This window comes from Scyliorhinus canicula, chromosome 12, assembly GCF_902713615.1.
Source record: "Scyliorhinus canicula chromosome 12, sScyCan1.1, whole genome shotgun sequence".
NCBI lineage: Eukaryota > Metazoa > Chordata > Chondrichthyes > Carcharhiniformes > Scyliorhinidae > Scyliorhinus > Scyliorhinus canicula.
This window is the reverse complement of record NC_052157.1, coordinates 143,715,649-143,735,742: the sequence shown is the minus strand read 5'-3', so window position 1 is coordinate 143,735,742 and position 20,094 is coordinate 143,715,649. Positions and strand designations below refer to the sequence as shown.

The 20,094-nt window shown below is 54.7% G+C and overlaps 1 protein-coding gene across 2 annotated transcripts in view; it reads left to right on the top strand.

Moving 5' to 3' along the window:
- The first annotated feature begins 2,419 nt into the window (after nucleotides 1–2,419).
- Nucleotides 2,420–20,094, top strand: part of gosr1 (golgi SNAP receptor complex member 1) — a 133,736-nt gene continuing 116,061 nt past the window's right edge. Inside the window, exon 1 of one of the 2 annotated variants that reach the window (XM_038814344.1) lies at nucleotides 2,420–2,567. In XM_038814344.1, coding sequence (XP_038670272.1) covers nucleotides 2,537–2,567 — 31 coding nt within the window. In that variant the 5' untranslated portion in view covers nucleotides 2,420–2,536. The remainder of the gene's footprint in view (nucleotides 2,568–20,094) is intronic. The other variant, XM_038814343.1, reaches the window with a different exon arrangement.

Below are 20,094 nucleotides of genomic sequence, written 5' to 3'. Positions count from 1 at the left end.
ATCTGTCCCGGTCCACCCACGTCGGCGCTTTGACCATGAAAGCACAACAGCGCCTATAATTCCTCAGGAAACTAAGGAAATTTGGCATGTCCACACTGACTCTTTCCAACTTTTCACCATCGAAAGCAGCCTAACTGGTTGCATCACAGCCAGGTATGGCAACTGCTCGGCCCAAGATGGCAAGAAACTACAGAGTCGTGAACACTGCCCAGTCCATCACATGAAGCCGCCTCCCATCCATTGATTCTATCTACACCTCCCGCTGCCTGGGAAAGCGGGCAGCATGATCAAAGACCCCTCCCACCCGGCTTATTCACTCTTCCAACTTTTTCCATCGGGCAGGAGATACAGAAGTCTGAGAACGCGTACTAACAGATTCAGAAACAGCTTCTTCCCCGCTGTTACAAGACTCCTAAATGACCCTCTTATGGACTGATCTGATTAATGCTACACTCCTGTATGCTTCGCCCGTGCCTGTGTCTATGTATTTACATTGTGTACCTTTTGTTGCCCTATTACTTATTTTCTTTTATGCACTAAATGATCTGGTTGAGCTGCATGCAGAAAAATACTTTTCACTGGACCTTGGTACACATGACAACAAATCCAATCCAATCCAATTTTATTAGCACAAGTACCAAAAATGTTGCAACATGACTAGAGTTGTCCACCCACGAGTATAGTACCTGTGACAAGTACAGATTGTAATAGATTATCAACATAAACATTTATCAGATGCCTCTCTTGAGTCTACGTACATAAAGAAGGGAAATATAACAATTAATCGAAATCACTGCATAACCTCTGCCTGACTACGAATATATCTTGCTTCCATCTCATTACACCTTTGCCCTGGGTGTGCCAATAGCTATTACTAAACTTCTTTATGTGAGATCTCATGGAGTTAACATTACAATATTTATCTATTTTTAGACTTAAAAGTTGAAACAGAACCAAAGGAGACATTAGGCTAAAAGCTTGGTCAAAAATATATTTTCAAGGAGGCCCTGCTTTATGGTCACTCTGTTAGTTGCACTGATTGCATAGTGCAAAACTTATCATAAGCGAAAGGTAATGATTCAAATGTACAAACGTTAAATAGAAATTAAGGTCTTGATTGTAACTCTGCGCAAGTAGGAGGCTCTTGACTGAGTTAATATCTTGTCCTTTAAATGTATTTGATATAAAAATGCTCTTGCAGATTCCATGTGAAAACACGTTCGATTCGACTTTATAAATGATGCCTTTTTACATATGATTTAAGGGGTTAATTTTCAGTGATTAGACTTTGAATTGTTTGAATATTGTCCAATGGAGTCAATTTACAGCCAATATTTAGAAGGGTCTTGACTTTAAAATGAGCAGTGGAAGAAAGGAAAAGGAGGAAAAAAGTTCTTTGGAGAATGCTTAGATTGGACAAAATATTAACCGGTGAGTGGAGTGCTCCGAAATCAACCTTTGCAAGCTATTCCAAAAAAAAGAAGCTTCCCATGGGCGTATGAATTACTTCCCGAATCTCGCCCTTTTTACCTTATATTTCTGCCTGTTGTTCTGCTCGCCTCTGTCACATTAAATATAAAAGCAAAAGCAATGCACAAGCTGGAAATAGTAAGAAGTCTTACAACACCAGGTTAAAGTCCAACAGGTCAATTCGAATCACTAGCTTTCGGAACTCGAAGATCCCGAAAGGACTACAGATCACAAACCATAAGACCATGAGACATAGGAGCAGAATTAGGCCATTTGGCCCATCGAGTCTGCTCCACCATTCAATCATGGCTGATATTTTCTCATCCCCATTCTCCTGCATCAACCCACTCAAGTCGACCTACAACACAGAACCGAAAGCTAGTGATTCGAAACAAACCGGTTGGACTTTAACCTGGTATTGTAAGACTTCTTCCTGTGCCCACCCCAGTCCAATGCCGGCTTCTCCCCAGCAGGCTGGGAATCTGCAAGTGCTGAGGGAACACTTAGCAGGTCAGGGAATAGCTGTGGGGAGAGTAGCAGATAATATTTCAAATTTATGCCCTTGCATTTTCTTTCACGACACTTTTAAAAAAAAAATTGCAATACTCTCTGTCATGCTGCAGACTAAAGTGCCATTCTCATGCATCACAGCATCAGGGCTGAGTTTGATTCCTGGCTCCTCCTTTGCCCCAGGTCCTGATTGGCTTCGGCAATGTGGCAGAGACAACGGGACACATCACCACCTGCAGTTGCCAGCCCGACCCGCGCGCAGGCGCAGTGTCCCCGCCCCGAGCGGCCCCTTTAAGAGCGCGGCATGGACCATAAATCTCAAAGGGGAGCTCTTTGGACAAGGACGTAGACCGTCTGAGGCTCAGAACGAGTGCCAGTGAGGCGAGTCGAGCGAAATGTATGGAAATTATGGGACGTCCCTCTCTGCTTTGTCTGAGAGAGTGGATATGTTGCTTCTTTTTCCTTCTCTTCCACCCCCCCCCCCCAAGGTGGAAAGGATCACCCTGAAAACGAATGATAATGGGGTGAGCCAGACGCGTGACGCTGGAAAACAAAGATGGCGGCGGGGAGCAGCAACTACTGGGAAGGTGAGGAGGCCGGGGCCGGGGGAGCGGGTGAGGAGGCCGGGGCCGGGGCCGGGGGAGCGGGTGAGGAGGCCGGGGCCGGGGCCGGGGAGCGGGGGGAGCGGGCCACACTGTCTGTCTAGCCCCCCTTCCCCGCCCCCCTCCCACTGTCTGTCTAGCCCCCCTCCCCTGCCCCCCCTCCCCTGCCCCCCCTCCCCTGCCCCCCCTCCCACTGTCTGATCAGCCCCCCCTTCCACTGTCTGATCAGCCCCCCCTCCCACTGTCTGATCAGCCCCCCCTCCCACTGTCTGACCAGCCCCTCTCCCACTGTCTGATCAGCCCCCCCTCCCACTGTCTGATCAGCCCCCCCTCCCACTGTCTGAATCAGCCCCCCCTCCCACTGTCTGATCAGCCCCCCCTCCCACTGTCTGATCAGCCCCCCCTCCCACTGTCTGATCAGCCCCCCCTCCCACTGTCCTGATCAGCCCCCCTCCCACTGTCTGATCATCCCCCCCTCCACTGTCTGATCAGCCCCCCCTCCCACTGTCTGATCCGCCACCCCTCCCACTGTCTGATCAGCCCCCCTCCCACTGTCTGATCAGCCCCCCCTCCCACTGTCTGATCAGCCCCCCCTCCCACTGTCTGATCAGGCCCCCCCTCCCACTGTCTGATCAGCCCCCCTCCCACTGTCTGATCAGCCCCCCCCTCCCACTGTCTGATCAGCCCCCCCTCCCACTGTCTGATCAGCCCCCCCTCCCACTGTCTGATCAGCCCCCCTCCCACTGTCTGATCAGCCCCCCCTCCCACTGTCTGATCAGCCCCCCCTCCCACTGTCTGATCAGCCCCCCCTCCCACTGTCTGATCAGCCCCCCCTCCCACTGTCTGATCAGCCCCCCCTCCCACTGTCTGATCAGCCCCCCCCTCCCACTGTCTGATCAGCCCCCCCCACTTCTGATCCCCCCTCCCACTGTCTGATCAGCCCCCCTCCCACTGTCTGATCAGCCCCCCCTCCCACTGTCTGATCAGCCCCCCTCCCACTGTCTGATCAGCCCCCCCTCCCACTGTCTGATCAGCCCCCCCTCCCACTGTCTGATCAGCCCCCCCTCCCACTGTCTGATCAGCCCCCCCCTCCCACTGTCTGATCAGCCCCCCCTCCCACTGTCTGATCAGCCCCCCCTCCCACTGTCTGATCAGCCCCCCCTCCCACTGTCTGATCAGCCCCCCCCTCCCACTGTCTGATCAGCCCCCCCCTCCCACTGTCTGATCAGCCCCCCCCTCACTGTCTGTCAGCCCCCCCTCCCACTGTCTGATCAGCCCCCCCTCCCACTGTCTGATCAGCCCCCCCTCCCACTGTCTGATCAGCCCCCCCTCCCACTGTCTGATCAGCCCCCCCTCCCACTGTCTGATCAGCCCCCCCCTCCCACTGTCTGATCAGCCCCCCCTCCCACTGTCTGATCAGCCCCCCCCTCCCACTGTCTGATCAGCCCCCCTCCCACTGTCTGATCAGCCCCCCCCTCCCACTGTCTGATCAGCCCCCCCTCCCACTGTCTGATCAGCCCCCCCCTCCCACTGTCTGATCAGCCCCCCCCTCCCACTGTCTGATCAGCCCCCCCTCCCACTGTCTGATCAGCCCCCCTCCCACTGTCTGATCAGGCCCCCCTCCCACTGTCTGATCAGCCCCCCCTCCCACTGTCTGATCAGCCCCCCCTCCCCTGTCTGATCAGCCCCCCCTCCCACTGTCTGATCAGCCCCCCCTCCCACTGTCTGATCAGCCCCCCCTCCCACTGTCTGATCAGCCCCCCCTCCCACTGTCTGATCAGCCCCCCCTCCCACTGGCTGATCAGCCCCCCCTCCCACTGTCTGATCAGCCCCCCCTCCCACTGTCCTGATCAGCCCCCCCCCCCCTGTCTGATCAGCCCCCCCCTCCCACTGTCTGATCAGCCCCCCCCCCACTGTCTGATCAGCCCCCCCCTCCCACTGTCTGATCAGCCCCCCCCTCCCACTGTCTGATCAGCCCCCCCTCCCACTGTCTGATCAGCCCCCCCTCCCACTGTCTGATCAGCCCCCCCTCCCACTGTCTGTCCAGCCCTCCCCCCCCCCTGTCTGCCCAGCCCTCCCCCCCCCCCCTGTCTGTCTAGCCCCCCCCCCCACTGCCTGTCTAGCCCCCCCCACTGTCTGTCCAGCCCCCCCCCCACTGTCTGTCCAGCCCCCCCCCACTGTCTGTCCAGCCCCCCCCCCACTGTCTGTCCAGCCCCCCCCACTGTCTGTCCAGCCCCCCCCACTGTCCTGTCCAGCCCCCCCTGTCTGTCCAGCCCCCCCCGTCTGTCCAGCCCCCCATCTGTCCAGCCCCCCCATCTGTCCAGCCCCCCCCACTGTCTGTCCAGCCCCCCCCCCCACTGTCTGTCCAGCCCCCCCCCCACGGTCTGTCCAGCCCCCCCCCCCACTCTGTCCCAGCCCCCCCCACTCTGTCCAGGCCCCCCCCCCCACTGTCTGTCCAGCCCCCCCCACTGTCTGTCCAGCCCCCCCCCCCCCACTGTCTGTCCAGCCCCCCCCCCCCCACTGTCTGTCCAGCCCCCCCCCACTGTCTGTCCCAGCCCCCCCCCGTCTGTCCAGCCCCCCACCCCACTGTCTGTCCAGCCCCCCCCCCCACTGTCTGTCCAGCCCCCCCCACTCTGTCCAGCCCCCCCCCACTGTCTGTCCAGCCCCCCCCCCCACTGTCTGTCCAGCCCCCCCCACTGTCTGTCCAGCCACCCCCACTGTCTGTCCAGCCCCCCCCACTGTCTGTCCAGCCCCCCCCCCACTGTCTGTCCAGCCCCCCCCCCCACTGTCTGTCCAGCCCCCCCCCACTGTCTGTCCAGGCCCCCCCCCCGTCTGTCCAGCCCCCCCCCACTGTCTGTCCAGCCCCCCCCCCCACTGTCTGTCCCAGCCCCCCCCCCACTGTCTGTCCAGCCCCCCCCCCCACTGTCTGTCCAGGCCCCCCCCCCCACTGTCTGTCCAGCCCCCCCCCACTGTCTGTCCAGGCCCCCCCCCCACCTGTCTGTCCAGCCCCCCCACTGTCTGTCCAGCCCCCCCACTGTCTGTCCAGCCCCCCCACTGTCTGTCCAGCCCCCCCCCACTGTCTATCCAGCCCCCCCCCACTGTCTGTCCAGCCCCCCCCCCCACTGTCTGTCCAGCCCCCCCCACTGTCTGTCCAGCCCCCCCCCACTGTCTGTCCACCCCCCCCCCCCCACTGTCTGTCCAGCCCCCCCCCCCCACTTGTCTGTCCCAGCCCCCCCCACTGTCCTGTCCAGCCCCCCCCACTGTCTGTCCAGCCTCCCCCACTGTCTGTCCAGCCCCCCCCACTGTCTGTCCAGCCCCCCCCCACTGTCTGTCCAGCCCCCCCCACTGTCTGTCCATGCCCCCCCCCACTGTCTGTCCAGGCCCCCCCCCATGTCTGTCCAGCCCCCCCCACTGTCTGTCCAGGCCCCTCCCCCACTGTCTGTCCAGCCCCCCCCCCCCCACACTGTCTGTCCAGCCCCCCCCCCCCCCATGTCTGTCCAGCCCCCCCCCCCCACTGTCTGTCCAGCCCCCCCCCCCCCCTGTCTGTCCAGCCCCCCCCCCCACTGTCTGTCCAGCCCCCCCCCCCACTGTCTGTCCAGCCCCCCCCCCACTGTCTGTCCAGCCCCCCCACCCACTGTCTGTCCCCGCCCCCCCCCCACTGTCTGTCCAGCCCCCCCCCCACTGTCTGTCCAGCCCCCCCCCACTGTCTGTCCAGCCCCCCCCACTGTCTGTCCAGCCCCCCCCACTGTCTGTCCAGCCCCCCCCCCCACTCTCTGTCCAGCCCCCCCCCCCACTGTCTGTCCAGCCCCCCCCCCACTGTCTGTCCAGCCCCCCCCCCCCCACTGTCTGTCCAGCCCCCCCCCCACTGTCTGTCCAGCCCCCCCCCACTGTCTGTCCAGGCCCCCCCCCCCCCACTGTCTGTCCAGCCCCCCCCCACTGTCTGTCCAGCCCCCCCCCCACTGTCTGTCCCAGCCCCCCCCCACTGTCTGTCCAGCCCCCCCCCCACTGTCTTGTCCAGCCCCCCCCCCCCTGTCTGTCCTGCCCCCCCCCCACTGTCTGTCCAGCCCCCCCCCCCACTGTCTGTCCAGCCCCCCCCCCACTGTCTGTCCAGCCCCCCCCCCACTGTCTGTCCAGCCCCCCCCCCACTGTCTGTCCAGCCCCCCCCCCACTGTCTGTCCAGCCCCCCCCCCACTATCTGTCCAGCCCCCCCCACTGTCTGTCCAGCCCCCCCCCACTGTCTGTCCAGCCCCCCACCCACTGTCCTGTCCAGGCCCCCCCCCCCACTGTCTGTCCAGCCCCCCCCCACTGTCTGTCCAGCCCCCCACCCACTGTCTGTCCAGCCCCCCCCCCCCCCCTGTCCTGTCCAGCCCCCCCCCCACTGTCTGTCCAGCCCCCCCCCCCACTGTCTGTCCAGCCCCCCCCCCCACTGTCTGTCCAGCCCCCCCCCCCCACTGTCTGTCCAGCCCCCCCCCCCACTGTCTGTCCAGCCCCCCCCCCACTGTCCTGTCCAGCCCCCCCCCCCACTGTCTGTCCAGCCCCCCCCCCCCCACTGTCTGTCCAGCCCCCCCCCCACTGTCTGTCCAGCCCCCCCCCACTGTCTGTCCCGCCCCCCCCCCCACTGTCTGTCCAGCCCCCCCCCCCACTTTCTGTCCAGCCCCACCCCCCACTGTCTGTCCAGCCCCATCCCCCACTGTCTGTCCAGCCCCATCCCCCACTGTCTGTCCAGCCCCATCCCCCACTGTCTGTCCAGCCCCATCCCCCACTGTCTGTCCAGCCCCATCCCCCACTGTCTGTCCAGCCCCATCCCCCACTGTCTGTCCAGCCCCATCCCCCACTGTCTGTCCAGCCCCATCCCCCACTGTCTGTCCAGCCCCATCCCCCACTGTCTGTCCAGCCCCATCCCCCACTGTCTGTCCAGCCCCATCCCCCACTGTCTGTCCAGCCCCATCCCCCACTGTCTGTCCAGCACCCCAACCCCCACTGTCCAGCTCTCCTCCCCCCCCCCCCCCCCCCCCCCCACCCTCCACCCCACAAACAAAACCAGCTGAACGCTCCCAGTTTCTCTGCGACTTCTCCCCCGACTGCAGATCCAAGCCTGTGATTTCCAGAGTCCCGCACAACAACTCTTGTGTGTGCCTGGCATAGCTTCAACTTTTAGCAGTTTTTATTTATACAAGAAGATCAGAGTAGATTTGAGCTGTTCAGCCGATTTATTATTTTTTTTTTTGCGTCAGTGCGCCTTTGTCCTTCCATTTAGATTGTGTTCCCTGGCCAGTATTTTAGAATGCGTTGTCTGGCCAATGGCATTTGCTTGGAGCAGTGAGCATAAATATTTTGTAGCCCATGCATACATCTACCATTGGTAAAAGACATACATTCCTGCGATATCTTTCTTGACTTTGAGGGTTCCAACATGATTTACAGCCAATGAAACGCTCTTGAAGCGTTGTATTGCAGAAAATGTGATAGTTGGTTTGGGTACAGAAAGGTTCCACAATAAGCGACGTGATATGTTTTTGTTATGTTGCTTGATGTATTGGCCAGGACATGGGGAAGAGCCCTTTTTCAAATAGCGTCATGAGATCCCTTGCATCCACCAGCGAGGGTAGTCAGGGCTTAATTTTAACATCTTAACCTCTGACTGACTGTGGGGTACTGGAGTGTCAACTTTGACCCAAGGCTTTGAATTGAGGCTTCAATCTCTGCCTTCTGACTGAGCAGCAAGTTTGCAGCCACTAAAACAAAGCTGACGCCATTATGAATAAGATTAATTTTCCAAGAGTAAAATTTGTGAATTTGCCACCTGAGAAAGCTTACCATTTTTGACCCCTACTTGGTTCTGTTTTAAACACGTTGAAGTAAGATTTTGATTTGTATGTAAACATTGAGGTGCATTCTACTTTGATATCTCAGTGAGTTTACCTGCAAATGCACGCATTCAAAGTATTGTCTTGCATCTTTGACTTTGTCTATATATTTCTGGAACCTACTCTTTCACCTGAGGAAGGAGCATTGCTCTGAAAGCTAGTGATTTGAAACAAACCTCTTGGACTTTAACCTGGTGTTGTAAGACTTCTTACGGAGTTTATCTAGTCAATAGCTAATCCAAATAACTCAAGAAGACCTACCAGCTTGTAGTCCTTTATCATTGGACCTGCCATCACAGCAGTCTGCCGGCTTTCTTCATCAGAAGTGAGGGGAAGGGGGTGATTCTGCTATCCAGCTTATGGGAGTAGAGGAATCATGAAATGAGCTGGCAGGAGAGGAGATGTCAGCATAGTGGACTCAGTAGGACAGCAGGCAGAATTGGAAGAGGCACTATTGGAAAGAGGAGAGAAGTTTGCATCAGGAATTGCGAAAAGAGGTGGTAGCTGTACCTGCAGCTGGTATTTTTACTGTAAAATTCTTAGTTTATATCGACATCTTGTGTTCCTGCTGCAGCTCCTGCAAGACTTTAATATAGGTTAATGTCCCCAAGACAGTAGCCAGGCCACTCTGGCACAATCACCCTACTGGCAGAGAAGAGCAAGGGCAGGCAGTTGAGGGAGTGGGAAGGAAAGGAGCACATGGAAACTTGTCTGCATTGGCAGGGTGACAGCAGAGAAAGGTCAAGATTGGGAGTGTAGACCTGTTTTTCAACCATGGGTTCGCCCTGAATGAAAATACAAATAGGAAGAAAAACCTGGAAAATTGGGAAAGTGAGGCAAGGTATAGAAAAGCAGACTTTTTAGTAGTTGAATGGTCAAAAGGAAGGAGCCATAGCCATAAATTTAAAAGAAAGAAATTTAGAACAGAGGGCATTGTGAGGGTGAATGATTGCGGCAAGTAACCTATTAACCCATTCAGGTTTGGCTAGGTGGCTGAAGGAGAACGGGTTGATGGGGATGCGGAAACAGGATGGGTAAATTGACTTCAAATTGCTTACTCATGTGGCCAAATGCTGGCATAGATTGGCTGTTTTGTTGTTATAACCTCTTTAGGAACACCGCCAGCTGAGGTTGGAAAGAACTATTTCACAGCAAACTGATGGGTGCAGTGAGGGAACAAACCAGTTTTCTGTTGAATCTGCTCCAGAATTCAAAATAGGCTAATTTGCAGTGAGCATACATTGTTGCTTTCACCAAAAATAAGTGAGCATTTGTGTTTTTAAAAAATATTTTTACTAAGGAATTTGAAAATTTTTATAAAATTGACATAAACAATGACATCAACATAAGGCTGCCATCTTCGGATGAACCCGACCATTGACCCTCTTAAGGCAAACTTTATTTTCGCGAGCTTTATTTTCTGGAGACTGAGAAACCCAGCCATGTCACTAACCCAGATCTCTACACTCGGGTGGGGTGGGGGAGCTTCGAGTCCCTCCACATTAACTAACAAGATCTGTCTCCGGGCTGCCAGGGAGGCAAAGGCCACGACATCAGCCTCTTTCGCCCCCTGAACTCCCGGCTCTTCCAACACTCCAAAGGTTGCTACCTCCGGACTCGGCACCACCCGTGTTTTTAGCACCATGGACATTGCCTTCGCAAAACCCTCCCAGCTTCGGGCATGCCCAAAACATGTGGACATGGTTTGCTGGGCTTCCCGCACACCTATCTTCTACCCCGAAAAACCTGCTCATCCTAGACGCTGTCATGTTTGCCCGGTCGACTACCTTAAATTGTATCAGGCTAAGCCTGGCACATGGTGAGGATGTATTAACCCTGCTTAGGGCATCTGCCCATAGACCGCCTCTATCTCTCCACCTAGCTCATCCTCCCACATGCCGTTAAGCTTCTCCCCTACCCAGTTACTGGAGACTGCTCTATCCTGTATCCCCCGTGGCGGCAGCAGCGGAACGGCCGGCACCTGGTTTCTCAGGAAGTCTCACACCTGTGAATACCTAAACTCATTCGCTGCTGGCAATTCAAATTTATCCTCCCAAGGCTTTCATGCTGGGAAAGCTGCCGTCTATAAATAGATCCCCCATCCTTCTAATTCCTGCCCTTTGCCAAGTCCTTCGCCCTTGGCCGTGCAAACCTCCATGGTTCTATTCCCCCCCCCCCCCCCCCCCCAATCTGTTCCATAAACCCCTTCAATTCCTTTGCCGCAGCCGGCCTCCTCCCTGTGCTGGATTTTGACCGGTCCAATTCCAGATCAATGTTAAAGTCTCGTTCATGATCAGGTTATGTGACTCTAAGTCTGGGATCTTACCTAAAACCCGCCTCATAAATTCCACATCGTCCCAATTCGGTGCATATATGTTCACGAGTACCACCCGCAACCCCTCCAGCTTTCCACTCACCATTATGTACCTCCCCCCCCCCCCCCCCCCCCCTTGTCTGACATGATTCTCCCTGCCTCGAATGCCACTCGTTTATTGATCAAGATCGCTACCCACCTGGTCTTTGAGTCCAGCCCTGCGTGGAATACTTGGCTGACCCACCCCTTTCTCAATCTCGTCTGGTCTGTAACCTTTAGGTGTGTCTCTTGTAGCATTGCCACGTCCGCCTTCAGCCAATCTCAAATGCGCAAACACGCGAGCCCTCTTGACCGGCCCATTCAACCCTCTGATGTTCCATGTAATCAGCCTGGCCGGGGGTATTTTAGATACCACCCCCCCCCCCCCCCCCCCCCTCCCCCCCCCCCCCCCCCCAAGCCGACTAGCCATCACCCTTTTTAGGCCAGCCTCTAGCTCGCACCCTCCGTCTCCTCGGGCAGTCGCCGTACCTGACCTTCCATTTGTCCCCTAGTAACAGTTCCACCCCTGTCAGCAAAGCACTCCCCCTCCGTCCCCCCTAGCAACAGCACTAGAAACCCAACCCGCCCAAGTCAAGCTCCAGCTTAACACCTCACCCCCCCACTGCGCTTCCGAGAGTCAGCTGACCCATGCTGACTTGATAGCTCCCGCCCCGGCACCAAGCAGTCTGTCTCCCCATTGTTCTCTTCCCCCACATGGATAAACATTTTAAATGCACCACATTCCCCAGTAAACAAACATCAGAAAACAGTGAAAAAACAGCCACTTTAGAAAAATAATCAGCCACAAAGCAGAACCAACCCCAAAGCCCATTCCCCCTCTAACCAGCTCCCTGCAAGACAAAGTTACCTTTAGCCATCCAAACAGCCCCTTATTACACATAACATTACTTGTATTTATACAGCCCAGCACAACAAATCACCAGCACAGTACTCTCCAAGGCTTCAGTGTCTTTTAATTCGTCTCCAGCCTCTTTTCTTTAATAAAAGTCCATATTTCGTCTGGTGTTTCAAAGTAGAAGTCCCGTTTATCATGTGTGACCCACAGGCGGGCTGGGTACAGCATCCCAAACTTCACCCCCTTCTTAAAGAGGGCCATTTTTGCCCGATTAAACCCAGCTGGCTTCTTTTCCAGATCCGTGCCCAGGTCCTGATAAATGCGCAGCTCACAGTTCTCCCACTTGCTGCTCCGTTCCTTCTTGGCCCACCACAGAACGTGTTCCTTGTCCAGGAAACGGTGAAAGCCTACCACCATGGCCTTTGGCGGCACGTTCGCTCTGGGCTTCTTTGCGAGGGCTCTCTGCGCTCTATCCGCCTCCAGAGGCCGAGGGAACGCCTCAGTCCCCATCAACATCTCCAGCGTGTCCGTCACATAAGTCCTCGCATCCGATCCCTCACTGCCTTCAGGGAGGCCGACAATTCTAAGATTCTGCCTCCTGGACCTACTCTCCATGTCCTCCAGCTGCTCCTGCATTCTTTTCTGGTGGTCGTTCATCATCTCCACCTTGGTTTCCAGCACAGTTATGTACTCCTCGTGCTCAGACACCTTTTTCTCCACCACCTGGATCTCTTTCTCGTGGGTCGCATGATTTTGCACAACTTGATCAATCGATGCCTTAATCGGGTCCAGCGTGTCCTTCTTCAGCTTGGCAAAGCAATCTTCAAAAAACTTCACCAGCTGCTCCGTCGACCACTGTGCCGACTCCCCCCCGGCCCTTGCTCTCCGCCATGCTTTCCCGCGTTACCGGCTCTGCTCGTGTCTTCCTTATAGGACTTTGTCTTCTCACACGGCCACGTCTGGTCCAATTCTCCATACACTGCAGGGGGTTTTCTCCTCACTGTCTCTCGCTTCACCGATTTATCCCATAAAATCTGGAAAAAACTGGGGGTAAAAGGTCCAAAAGTCCATCACAGGTGGGAGCTGTCAAATGTGTGACCTACTCCTCCATAGCTGCCACCGGAAGTCAAGTGAGCATTTGTTAATAGAAGTCCAGCCTGTCTACACTATTAATCCTCTAGTACACCCCTAGAAGTATTAGTACACTAACATGTTGGCTTCTGTGATGTATTTTTTCACCGTTGATTTCACAGTGCCAAATAAGCCTAGTAGCAGCACGGGAATCTGGGGGAAACTATGCAAATGTATTTTACATTGGGGCAATATTTCATGTGTCTGTGATTTTTGCAATCGATACCCCGTCTGTTCCCTTTGTACTGTGGCACTTTGCATTTATTCTGGAGTATATTAATTTAATGCAAGCAAACCTTGTACTCCATGTGACCAAGTCATTAAATATTGCCAAACAGTTGTCGCAAAGCTTTGCTGTCTTATTATACTCGTATGTTCAGCTGATTCATCAGTTTCCTGTTACTCTAATTTACTGGGTTTTATTTACATCAGAATTATACCATGGAAATAGCCCATTTGGCCTGACCATTCCGTGTCAATGTTTACCCTCCACCACATTAATATAACAGTCAAATACTATACCTAGTTTATCTAATCCCATGACTTTTTTTGTGAATCACTTTTTTAAAAACCTGAATTTTTGTATCATTTAACTGGAATCTTACCAAATATCTGCAAAGATTGCTGATAGGCACGGGGCTTTCTTTTTGTAAATTGAGAATCTACCCATAAAGAATGAATTCTCTCTTCAGAACTATATGAGTTCTCTACCATTTTTCTGTGACCAGACAGTTTGTTAAGCCGTTCATAACTTGTCACCAGGGTAAGTGGCCTGTTGCATTATTCTGAGCTTTCCATTTATCAGCCGCTTTCCATTTACCAGCCTGTGGTTTGCTTTTGCAAGTAAGCCAGTGAACCTTTGCAGTGATATTGCCTGACAATGGTCAAACTCACTCTGGGTCACTGTCTGTATGGAGTTTGCACGTTCTCCCCATGTTTGCGTGGGTTTCGCCCCACAACCCAAAGATGTGCAGGGTAGGTGGATTGGCCACGCTAAATTGGCCCTTAATTGGAAAAAATGCATTGGGCTTATAAAACTAAAAAAGTAAATGACTCAGTTGATTTCTGAAACTGAATGCACTGCAAGGTGATGTATCACCATGATATACAGGGTGTTTATGAAGCCCTTGTGAAATTTAAACTTTTAAGAACTTTAGATGCATATATGATAGAAGGAAACTAAATGACGTGAAAGCATAATTCATAAAATTTTAATACTTTGATACAGCACAGTCAAGTTCACGGACTTCAACATATCTGCCAATATTTTGTGATGCTGTATTTAGTCTACTTTTTAAATTGTTCACCTTCTGACACCATTTTCAATCAGTTTCAGGATCATCAATGCAACATTAATAACAAAAGCTGCTGCATTAAAAAAAACATTGAGCTATGCTTTCATCCGCTATTTACAGTTTGTTCTATCATATGTGCATCCAAAACTGCTGTTGCACAAAGACTTTATTAACATAACACGGCATGTCTTTACCAGTGGTCTTTTAAGCTCTGTTGTACTGGTCCTGTTGTCCAGCTTCTCCATAACAGGAAAGTCTGGAAAGGCGCTGAGAGCTTCATCATTGATGACGCTTGCTGTTGTGTAGAGTTTGAGATGTGCTCCACCCACCTTTCCATCTGCTTGCCAGTAGTGAAGTCCCAGGAAATTATGGCAATCCACCTAAAATCATTAAAAGTGGAAAACCAGCACTGCTGCAGCATCTCGATGAATATTTGTGCCTCTGTTGGAAGGAAAGAATTGCGTCTCGAGGAGTGCTGTTAAATAGTCACAGGGGCACACAGTGACTGTAATAATTACCGAAGCATCTCCATGTTAAGCGTTGTCTTTGCTCTGACCAATTTGCTGAGCCTGGCATCGCAAATCTACCTCGAGTCTTAGTGAGAACATCCGAGCTGGCAGATTAACAGTTGACATGATTTTCTCGCTTTGGCAGTGTAATGCTGCAAACAGCACAGCCCACAGACCTCACAATGGCCGTCAACCTTGTTAGTAGAGACGGACTCTTTAAACTGCTGAAGTAAATAGGCTGCTCAGTTGGACGTCATTTTTTTCTTTCCACCTGAACATGCACAGTTTCATCAGTCACAATGGAGCACCATCTGAGGTCTTTAAGATCAGCAGTGGGATAAAGCAGGGCTGCAACCTGGTGCCACTATTTGGCACATTTTTCTCCATGCGACTATTGTATGTCTTTGGCGACTCAGAAGAATGCCAGAGCTGATGGCAATATTGCGTGCCAGGAACAAAGTCTGCTCTAGTCCGTGATTTGCTGTTTACTGATGGCAATGTTCTTTGCAGAAGAGACATACACCCTGAGTGTTGTCCATTGTCTCCCAAGACAGATGGATGCCTCAACACAGCATGTCTGTCTGCAACTGAAAGGACAGTGGATAGATTCCAACAGGTGACCCAACAAATACATACATACAATTTGAAGCTGTGTTTATATTGATTTGTGCAAATTTCCTTGTTAAATGCCAATTGTCTTGGTGGATATTTGGAGATGAGAGATTTTTGTGATTTACTGAAGAATTCCAATCTGAGACACTACCTTATCTCTTTAGTCACTGGTGGACCTGCTGTGTACATTCCTGCATTCTTTCTCTGTATAGTGCTGTGGTGTGTAAAACTCATTGTGCTGTGAACTGCATTGTCTGCCATAATCTTCAAGATTACGGTTCTCCTGCATGCAGGGATGATTGTGATCATAGATTATCATAGAATTTACAATGCAGAAGGAGGCCATTCGGCCCATCGAGTCTGCACCGGCTCCTGGAAAGAGCACCCTACCCAAGGCCAACACCTCCACTCTATCCCCATAACCCAGTAACCCCACCCAACACTAAGGGCAATTTTGGACACTAAGGGCAATTTATCATGGCCAATCCACCTAACCTACATACCTTTGGACTGTGGGAGGAAACCGGAGCACCCGGAGGAAACCCATGCACACACGGGGAGGACGTGCAGACTCCGCACAGACAGTGACCCAAGCCGGAATCGAACCTGGGACCCTGGAGCTGTGAAGCAATTGTGCTATCCACAATGCTACCGTGCTGCCCCAAGGCTTTTGCATGTCTGAAGGGTGCACTGTCACAGGAATACTTTTTCGTATGTTAAAAGGCAAACAGCTGGTGGCTTCCGGTTGCGGTGATGCGGAGCTAAGCCGCACATTCGGCAGTTCCCCCTATCAAAGGACTTTCGGGCCCATTTTAGGGCCCCAAACGGCGCTGTTTCGACGATTCCCGGTGGGGGAAGGTGCTCGGAGGAACATCCCCCGGAATTTATGGTGCGCACCCGGAGTGGGGCAAAGTAAAACGCGGCGGCAGCTCCCCAGAAAAAGAGGGGGAAGGAGGACAAAATGGCGGCCGGCGGAGCACCCGAGGATTGGAGGCAGTGGGCACAGGAGCAGAAAGCTGCTCTTCTGCGCTGTTTTGCGGAGCTGATGGCTGAGTTGCTGGACTCCCTGCAGGCGACTACCAGCAAGCTGTTTGAGACCCAGACAGCCCAGCGGGCAGCCATTCAGGAGTTGCAGCAGCAGGTTGCTGATCGGGAGGAGGAGGCCGTGGTCCTCGTGGAGAAGATGGAGATGCACGAGCCACTTCACAAAAAGTGGCAAGACCGCTTGGAGGAGCTGGACTTTCGCACGAGGTGGAAGAATTTGAGGATCCTGGGCCTTGCGGAGGGGCTGGAGGGGTCGGATCTACCGTCCTATGGCCACTATGCTGAATTCGTTGGTGGGGGAGGGGTCCTTCCATTTGCCCCTGGAGCTTGAGGGAGCCCACAGAGTGCTGGCCAGGTGGCCCAAGGCGAATTAACCCCCGCGGGCGGTGCTGGTGCGGTTCCATCCGTTCAGCGACCGGGAGTGTGTGCTGCGCTGGGCCAAGAAGGAGAGGAGCAGCAAGTGGGAGAACTCGGTAGTGCGAATCTACCAGGGCTGGAGTGCGGAGGTGGCTAAGCGGCGGGCCGGGTTTAACCGGATGAAGGCGGTGCTGCATAACAAGCAGGTTAAATTTGGAATGCTGCAGTCTGTGGGTAACATATAAGGACCGGCATTACTACTTCGAGTCCCCGGAGGAGGCGTGGGCCTTTGTGCAGGCGGAGAAGCTGGACTCGAACTAGGGTTTGGGAGCTGCTGGGTCTTGGGTACTACGGTTGTTGCTGTTTTTGCTGTTGCTGTTTTTGTAATTTTGATACGTTTGTTTCTATGCTGGTTCTTGTTCTGTTTCCGGGTGGTTCTGTTGGGTATGGTTTTGTGTTATGCGGGGGATGTTGGGGGTTTGTTTTTTTTTTCTGTACGGGGCTGGGGGATGGGGTGGAGCTGGAATTTGGGAGCTGCGTCAGAAGGGTGGGATGGGGCAGTGTGAAAGCGCGGGCTTTCCTCTGGTTTCCCGTGCTGCGGGGCAGGAGGAGTGGAGCTGGCGGTGGGGGCGTGATCTCTACTGTTTTTTTCCTGCGCTGGAGCGGTGCCAAGGAGGAGTGGCAGGAGGGGGGATGACCCCATGTCAGCAGGGGTTGGGTTTTGGCGGGAGTTGCCGGGGTCAGCAGAAGTCAGCTGGCTCACGGAAGTACCATGGAGGGTGCGTCGTGGCTAGGAGGGGTCCTAGCCTGGGGGTGGGGGTTGGGGATACCAGGTTGCTGCTGGAATGGCGAGGGAGCAGCTGGTGTGGGCCGGGGGGGGGTGTAGAGGAGAGGCGCTATCATCATGGGGAACGGGTCGGGCAGGGTGTGCTGGCCTGGGGCGAGCAGTCGATGAGCTATGGCGAGTCGGCGGGGGAGGGGGGCAGGGTGCCCTCTGATCCGGCTGATCACCTGGAACGTGAGGGGGCTGAATGGGCCGGTTAAGCGGGCTAGGGTATTTTCTCATTTGAAGGGGCTGAAAGCGGACGTGGCTATGCTCCAGGAGACCCACCTGAAGGTGGCGGACCAGGTTCATCTGAGGAACGGGTGGGTGGGGCAGGTTTTCCATTCAGGATTAGATGCGAAGAACCGGGGGGTGGCGATTCTGGTGGGGAAGACGGTGGTGTTCGAGGCGTCTGAGGTGGTGGCGGACAAGGAGGGCAGGTTCGTTATGGTGAAGGCGAGGCTGCAGGGAGAGAAGGTGGTGCTGGTAAACGTGTATGCCCCGAATTGGGATGACGCTGGCTTTATGAGGCGTGTGTTGGGCCGCATTCCGGACCTGGAGGCGGGGGGCCTGATCATGGGGGGAGACTTTAACACGGTGCTGGATCCCCCACTAGACCGGTCCAGTTCAAGGACGGGTAGGAGGCCGGCGGCGGCCAAGGTGCTGAGGGAGTTTATGGAACAGATGGGAGGGGTGGATCCCTGGAGGTTTGGGAGGCCGAGGGCACGGGAGTATTCCTTTTTCTCCCATGTCCATAGGGTTTATTCCCAAATAGATTTTTTCGTTCTGAGCAGGGGATTGATCCCGAGGGTGGAGGATGCCGAGTATTCGTCCATAGCAATTTCAGACCGTGCTCCACACTGGGTCGATCTGGAGATGGGGGAGTTGCGGGACCAGCGCCCGCTGTGGCGTCTGGATGTGGGGTTGCTGGCTGATGAGGAGGTGTGTAGGAGGGTCCGGGGAAGTATTGAGGGGTACCTTGAGGCCAACGATACGGGGGAGGTCTGGGTGGAGATGGTTTGGGAGGCTCTGAAGGCAGTGATCCAGGGGAGCTGATTTCCATCCTGACCCATAGGGAAAGGAGGGTAAGGGTGAGATTGGAGCTCCTAGATGTGGATAGGAGGTACGCGGAGGCCCCGGAGGAGGGATTGTTGGGGGAACGACGTAGCTTGCAGGCCACGTTCGACTTGCTGACCGCCAGAAAGGCAGAGACACAGTGGAGGAAGGCGCAAGGCGCGGTTTATGAGTATGGGGAGAAGGCGAGCAGGATGCTGGCGCATCAGCTCCGCAGGCGGGATGCGGCTAGGGAAATTGGTGGAGTGATAGATAAGGGTGGGAATGTGGTGCGGAAGGGGGCAGAGGTGAACAGGGTCTTTAGGGACTTTTACGAGGAACTGTACCGGTCGGAGCCACTGGTGGGGGGGGGGGGGGGGGGGGGGGGGGTGGAGAGCTTTCTGAACAGGCTACGTTTCCAAATGTGCAGGAGGAGCTGGTGGAGGGGCTGGGGGTGCCGATTGAGTTGGAGGAGCTAGTCAGGGGGATTGGTCAAATGCAGTCAGGGAAGGCGCCGGGGCCGGATGGGTTCCCGGTGGAATTTTATAAAAAGTATGCGGACCTGGTGGGCCCCCTGTTGGTGCGGGCCTTCAATGAGGCATGGGGGGGGGCTTTGCCCCCGACGATGTCACGGGTGCTGATTTCTTTGATCCTGAAGCGGGATAAGGACCCCCTGCAGTGTGGATCATACATGCCAATCTCGCTCCTCAATGTGGATGCTAAGTTGCTGCTGAAGATACTGGCCACCAGGATAGAGGACTGTGTGCCAGGGGTGATACATGAGGATCAGACAGGGTTTGTCAAGGGAAGACAGCTTAACACGAATGTGCGGAGGTTGTTAAATGTTATTATGATGCCGGCGGTTGAAGGGGAGGCGGAGATAGTGGTGGCGCTAGATGCAGAGAAGGCCTTTGATAGAGTTGAGTGGGGGTACCTGTGGGAGGTGATGGAGAGGTTTGGATTTGGGGAGGGGTTCATCAAATGGGTGAGGTTGCTTTATGAGGCCCCGATGGTGAGTGTAGCTACTAATGGAAGGAGGTCAGAGTACTTCAGGCTCTACCGTGGGAGCAGGCAGGGGTGCCCCCGTCCCCCTTGCTTTTTGCCCTGGCAATTGAACCTCTGGCTATGGCGTTGAGGGAGTCGGGGAGGTGGAGGGGTCTGGTGTGGGGTGGGGAGGAACATTGGGTATCGCTGTATGCGGGCGACCTGCTGCTGTATGTGGCGGACCCAGTGGGGGGGGAATGCCGGGGGTGATGGAGCAGTTGGCTGAGTTTGGGGCTTCTCGGGCTATAAGCTGAATCTGGGTAAGAGCGAGGTGTTTGTAGTGCACCCGGGTGATCAGGAGGAGGGAATTGGTAGGCTCCCGTTTAAGAGGGCAGTGAAGAGTTTTAGGTACCTGGGGGTGCAGGTGGCCAGGAGTTGGGGGACTCTCCACAAGCTTAATTTTACCAGGCTTGTGGAGCAGATGGAGGAGGAATTTAAAAGGTGGGACATGGTGCCGCTATCGCTGGCGGGTAGAGTGCAGTCCGTCAAAATGACGGTGCTCCCGAGGTTCTTGTTCCTTTTTCAGTGCCTGCCCATCCTTATCCCTAGGGCCTTTTTTAGGAGGGTG